The sequence below is a fragment of the Salvelinus sp. IW2-2015 genome, linkage group LG16 (assembly GCF_002910315.2).
Source record: "Salvelinus sp. IW2-2015 linkage group LG16, ASM291031v2, whole genome shotgun sequence".
Classification (NCBI taxonomy): domain Eukaryota; kingdom Metazoa; phylum Chordata; class Actinopteri; order Salmoniformes; family Salmonidae; genus Salvelinus; species Salvelinus sp. IW2-2015.
In genome coordinates, this window is record NC_036856.1 from 41,174,394 (window position 1) to 41,180,960 (window position 6,567).

The 6,567-nt window shown below is 42.8% G+C and overlaps 1 protein-coding gene across 1 annotated transcript; it reads left to right on the plus strand.

Moving 5' to 3' along the window:
- The first annotated feature begins 1,129 nt into the window (after positions 1-1,129).
- tm4sf4 (transmembrane 4 L six family member 4) lies at positions 1,130-6,341 on the plus strand. The gene is made up of 4 exons (XM_024147569.2): positions 1,130-1,495; positions 2,763-2,852; positions 5,802-5,947; positions 6,134-6,341. Exons 1-4 carry the CDS (start codon positions 1,322-1,324, stop codon positions 6,324-6,326), a joined length of 603 nt encoding a protein of 200 aa, XP_024003337.1. The 5' UTR covers positions 1,130-1,321; the 3' UTR covers positions 6,327-6,341.
- The last annotated feature ends 226 nt before the right edge of the window (positions 6,342-6,567 follow it).

Below are 6,567 nucleotides of genomic sequence, written 5' to 3' on the forward strand. Positions count from 1 at the left end.
GAAGACCAAAGTGAATGTCTACTTACCAACAGATATGACCTGGTACAAGGCTAAAAGGGTTGTCTCTATACCGATTGTCCAGTTATGTTATCAAATTCTCTATTGGCTAAACATACATTTACCCTGTAGCCTATACATGATCAATCTAATAGTACACAAAATACTGCTTGCAATGTTGTTTTCAGACTGTATAAATATTGTGGACCTAATATAAGCCTAAATATGAATCAAACTGTAAAGGAAAAAGTTATTCTTCATGTATTGGGAATGGTTTTTACTGTGTATGATACCTTATGAGGAGTTATCATGAGAAGCTTCGCAGGTGTTTCACTACAGTTTGACTGAGTCAAATAGAGTTTTTTATGTTTACCTTTATTTAACTAGGCAAGTCAGTTAAGAACAAATTCTTATTTACAATGACAGGCCTAGGAACAGTGGGTTAACTGCCTTGTTCAAGGGGCAGAACGACTGATTTGATCCTTGTCAGCTCGGGGGATTCGATCTTGCAACCTTTGCGGTTACTAGTCCAACGCTCTAACCACTAGGTTACCTGCCCAACACTCTAACCACTAGGTTACTAGTCCAATGCTCTAACCACTAGGTTACCTGCCCAACACTCTAACCACTAGGTTACTAGTCCAACGCTCTAACCACTAGGTTACTAGTCCAACACTCTAACCACTAGGCTACTAGTCCAACACTCTAACCACTAGGTTACCTGCCGCCCCCAGAGTACCGTAAAGGAGCAGGTAAAACTTACTATTATCCCAAACGTACTCCCGTTGATAACCCAGTGTGATATGATAGGATTTAATTTATTGTCCCCGAGGGGAAATTTGACTTTGGACAAGTAGAGAGTGTTGCTTCCACATAAATACATAGAGTCAATTGATACAGCACACAGAGATTCACTTCTTCATCGTCAGATGGACTCCAATAGGTCACCAATGTGTTCAATAACTCCAGTCTCGCTCTCTGTCAGGGCTGAGGCCAGGCAGACAAATCGTGTAGTAGAATATTAACCAGACCAGATGGTTGCCATGGCACAACTGCTGTAAATTCAATTTAAGGCAGTGTCATCATGACATCATCATCCAGCCAGCGGTGTGTATATATATATACACCCCTCCCCAATCTGAGGGACTGAGACCGTTTGCTGGTTCTGGACAGGTAGGCTATAGTCCTAGATAGGGACCTACAGTACAGTACAGTTTAGGCGTGTACGAGTTTGTGTGGGAGCCCTTTGGACTTTTAGAGAATCCCTCTTGGCCCTGTGTTGTGTGACTGTTTTAGCTGCTGAGGTGATRGTGAACCATCGACCATGTGTTCGGGTAGCTTTGCCAAGTGTCTGGGTATCACCCTGATCCCCCTGGCCATCCTGTGTGTTCTCTGCAACATCCTGCTCTTCTTCCCTGGGGGGCTGGTCGCAGAAGACAATAACCACATCACCGAGGAGGTGTTTTACTTTGGGGGTATCATGGGATCTGGTGTTATGGTAAGTCAACTGTTGCCGGGGGAGTGGGAAATGCCAGGGCTTTTGGAATGGGGCCTTTAAATAACTTCTGATACTGTAACTCTTTAATGTCAAAGTGTCTAATTTCAACGGTTGTATTTGAATGTCTCTATTCAACATGTGGTGAAACATAGAAAATGATAAATATTGGATTGAGTCTATCAGAAAACAGGTGAACAGTTAGACAGAGATACGGGTGTAGTTGCTGGCCTAGAGGTTCTGTCTACGTGACAGAATGGCTTTAGTGAGATGGATGGCCCTTTTAAAAAGCTTTGTTTCCTACTACACAATCTAGGCTCAGGATATTCATTGAGAGGACAGGATATTCATTGAGAGTCAGCATATTCATTGAGAGGTCAGGAGTGGATTTCATTGAGAGGTTCAGGATATTCATTGAGAAGGTCAGGATATTATTGAGAGGTCAGATATTCATTGAGAGGTCAGGATATTTATTGAGAGTCAGGATATTCATTGAGAGGTCAGGATATTGATTGAGAGGTCAGGATATTGATTGAGAGGTCAGGATATTGATTGAGAGGTCAGGATATTCATTGAGAGGTCAGGATATTCATTGAGAGGTCAGGATATTCATTGAGAGGTCAGAAATGGGATTGAGAGGTCAGGATATTGATTGAGAGGTCAGGATATTCATTGAGAGGTCAGGATATTCATTGAGAGGTCAGGAGTGGGATTGGTGGAAGTCATGTGTAGTCTATTATGCTCTGTGTCCATGCATAGTGTATATTGCATTCACGTCTTCACTACAAGTCCCCTGTATGAATCAGAAACAAAATGTATGAGAACGACAGGTGTTTCCCTTTAACTTAAGTGATAATATTGCGGACAAGATTTTGCACCAGTGAGTGTATTGTTTGATGTAGAATCTTTATATGAGGTGCAATTGAAATGATCAAAATGAAAGCCTTTGTGGGTGGTCTTGTCCATTATGCTTGTGTTATTACAGAACTGTTAGAATTTTAGGAAAAGTTTAGGAAATTATCACAATGTTCAACGTTGCCAATTTATTTCTGCTTCTAAAGCCAACCTGCTGTTGTCCTTCATGTCGCTGATGACAGAAACACTAGAATCCGTACTAATCTGATTCCAGCTAATATGATTGTCTGGCTATAGGGAGTATTTAGAACTGGAGAGCAGTTTTCCTGGTATTATCCTAATGGTTGTGGGTAGTATGATGTCTTTCTGTCCAATATTTGTGTATCCTAATGGTTCTGTATCTCTTTCTGAGCAGATGATCTTCCCGGCGCTGGTCTTCCTGGGCCTTAAAAACAATGACTGCTGCGGTTGCTGTGGCAATGAGAGTTGTGGAAAGAGATTTGCGGTGAGTACATAGGGACAAACATATCCATAGCAACTTTCCTYTATAGTGTAGGTGTTCTCTTCAGTTAAGGGTCCGATTCAGACTTAGGAAATGTACGCCTGTCCTACGCACGCCTTTTCTACGCACTTCTCAGTAGATTGTACTCAGACTTATCTTATGCAGGTCCATAATGCTTTGCAGGCGTGGTTCCCCTGTGCACGGKATACATTTTATTCAACCGTTGAAAACCCTCCCACTTGTTGGCCAACAGATCTTCTCGTGGAATTTTTCATACAATAGGGTTTTCAGGAACATTTATCTAAAGCCGTCTCTTTAAATTTGGTTTACCTTTACYACACACTCACTAGAACACATGGCGAGAACGGTTCAGAATATTAGGGATCAATGACAAAAAGCTATCTAAATACATGCATATCATCTCCTGTTCAGCACCAATTGGTAGATTAAAAAAATACTCTGATCTTGTATATTATTTAGGGTTAGGAAAGCATAATTTAAAAAAAAAACAGGTTTGGAGACCCTCATTATATTGGTGAATCAAAAATACAGTGGTTTGACTAATCATGTTTAATCCATAAAATATTTGAAGGTGAGAAAAGTGTAGAATAGGGATTGGACAGTAGTCTAATAKATCTACCCTGATAATCCTCWCTAGTCATGGAACTGTGATGACAATGGTCCAGRTGTGGTGAACRGMGCWCCAGGCTCCAGGTTTAAACTGCTACAGTATGGTCTGTGTTCCATAATGATTCAAATAGGTTACGTGTCCCAAATTATTGCACTACTTGTGATACGTTAGCCTGATATGACCCACTATAGCTAGAGATCCTCAGGAACAACCACACTAACGTGACAGAGGAAAGAGAGGTAAACTAACGATTTAAAGGAATGATGCTAAATTTAAGGAAACTAACACTAAAGAGACATTTACAATTGTATGTGGGTATAAATGACGGTGGCTACCGATAGTGGCTCATATTTAACAGGATACAAATTGTAAAATATYCAGTGAAAAGTCCGGGCATATAATTAAAAAATTGTAGAAATCATAAATCAACTCGGTAGGTTTGACGCTACACTGTAATTTGCGCAAGGCTACAGAAGCCTATAGCTTTGGTGTCCACATTTCATCCCAAGTTACAAGGCTAGTGATTCATAAACGTACTGTGGAAAAGGTGCTATGTTGATATGTTTCACCTTGCTGTCATATGACTGGTTTCACATTTGTCTCCATCAATTATATGGTCAAATAGATCTAAAACAATTGTCATTTATATTTACAATCCCTTTATCAAATCGGCTTACTCATTTACCCAGCTCTTATCAATAGCTCTTATCGAGTTGTAAATGACAGTGTATGGGAAATTGTGTTATTTCTTATCATGAATAATAAAGTAGACGTTGTTCCACTCGGAACCTTATTCATTGTTTCATAGTTTCATTATGAGGGAATGATGTCACGGTCAAAATAAGGTGTAGACACAGCTCCGCCACACCTTCATTGTTGGGGCGGCAGGTAGCCTAGCGGTTAGAGCGTTGGTCTTGTAACCGTAAAGGTTATGAGGTAAAACGAGGTAAAAATCTGCTGTTCTGCCCCCTGAACAAGGCAGTTAACCCACTGTTGTAGGCCGTCATTGAAAATAGGAATCTGTTCTTAACTGACTTGCCTAGTGAAAGAAAGTAGATGTTGTTCCACTCGGAACCTTATTCATCGTTTCATAGTGCGTAAAATGTGATGGAATGATGTCACGGTCAGAATACGGTGTATCTGTAGACACAGCTCTGCCACACCTTAATCTCTTTGATCCCCCCCAAGTGAATAGAATGCTATTCTAAATGGATCAGTTCAAAGGTCAAAATGTACAGAGAAAAGAGCATAAAAAGGGAATTATGTTCCATTTAGGCATGCCGAACTCGGGTCTGGGAATTTACCCATAAAGCACAGGGTGCATACTTGTAGACCTAACCAGTCTCTCTCTCTCTCTCTCTCTTCTCACACACACCACACACACACACACACACACACACACACACACACACACACACACACACACACACACACACACCACACACACACACACACACACACACACACACACACACACACACACACACACACACACACACACACACACACACCACACACACACACACCCACACACACACCAAAACACACACACACACACACACACACACACACAGAGTAAGATATAACACCTAGATGTTTGATCGGCCCAAAGCGGGAGTTCAACTGACATTTCCCATGTCTCCTAGGGACAGAGCCCCCATTATATTGGTGGCAGCAGATAGGAGAAACAAAGAGCTCTTACCACCTGATCAATAGTATCATTCCATCTCCACATGGTACCATACTGCATCGTAGGAGGGTGCTGTTGCTTTCAACTGATTTTGGGCAAAAGGAGCAATTGATAGTTTGTCCAATGTTGCATTGGTTAGTTCAAGGAAATAACTCCTGCTGAAAACAGTATCAAACTGGGCCGGTATGAGACCTGGGCCCGGTATGAGATCTGGGCCCGGTAGAGCCTGGGCCCGGTATAGACCTGATCCCGGTATGAGACCTGGGCCCGGTATGAGACCTGATCCCGGTATGAGACCTGGGCCCGTATCCACAAAGCATCTCAGAGTAGGAGGGTTGATCTAGGATCCGTTTAGCCTTTTTTTAGATCTCAATGAATCAGATTTATATGGACAGATCCTAGACAGTACTCACCTACTCTGAGACGCTTTATACGGGCCTGAAGTCCATCCCACTAACAGTATGAATCCTGAAGACTAGTGTTAGTTCTTCCTACCACAGGTTTTAGCTCAGTGGACTAACATGGTCTTCTTAAGTCACATGTCTTGGATAGACCGGGTTCAATACCCAGATTGATTTAATTGATTGATTAAATTGGACCTCTGTAACTATGATCAATTTCTTCTCCTCAGATGTTCACCTCTATCATCTTTGCTGCGGTGGGGGTTCTGGGGGCCGGCTACTCCTTCATTGTGTCTGCTGTTGCCATTCATAACGGACCCAAATGTCTCTATACGAATGGCACAACAGAGTCGTGGACCAACCCGTTTATCAACGGGTAAGAACCGTTTTACCGCTCAAACACACTGTTGGTAATACATTGTTCATGTTGTGACACAATGTATGTAAATCACTCGCTCGCTCGCTCATTCACCCGCATTCATCATGAATTACACATGACACAATTTATGTGCAGTGTGCTGAGTCTTATTTAACTTTTTCTGAACTATCTGTTGTCCACCAGTGACTACCTGAATAACCACACCCTGTGGGAGGGCTGTAGAAAGCCTGAAGGCATCGTGACCTGGCACCTGACTCTGTTCTCCATGCTGCTGGTCATGGGTCTGCTGCAGGTTGTGCTCTGTGCCATCCAGGTCATCAACGGTCTCATCGGGGCCATTTGTGGAGACTGCTGCGGCTGCTGGTGGGGGGGGTAAGAGGACCCTGTTGTATTGAAACACCCCATGTCAAATCAACCTCTAGTCTAGCCCATAAGCCCAATTGGTACACATTTTTCTCCAGTTGACCACACCTGATTTAATTAAATGTATTAAATATGAGACTCGGAGCTGCTCAGCCCCAGACCTACGCTCACCCCAGTCCCAGTCCTAGCCCCACCCCCAGTCCTAGCCCCAACCCCCAGTCCCAGACCTAGCCCCACCCCCAGTTCCTAGCCCC

Coding starts and splice junctions, on each gene's coding strand:
- tm4sf4 (XM_024147569.2), top strand. CDS start 1,322: ATGTGTTCGGGTAGCTTTGCCAAGTGTCTGGGTATCACCCTGATCCCC. Junction 1,496..2,762: donor TCATGGGATCTGGTGTTATG/GTAAGTCAACTG, acceptor CTTTCTGAGCAG/ATGATCTTCCCGGCGCTGGT. Junction 2,853..5,801: donor GTTGTGGAAAGAGATTTGCG/GTGAGTACATAG, acceptor TCTTCTCCTCAG/ATGTTCACCTCTATCATCTT.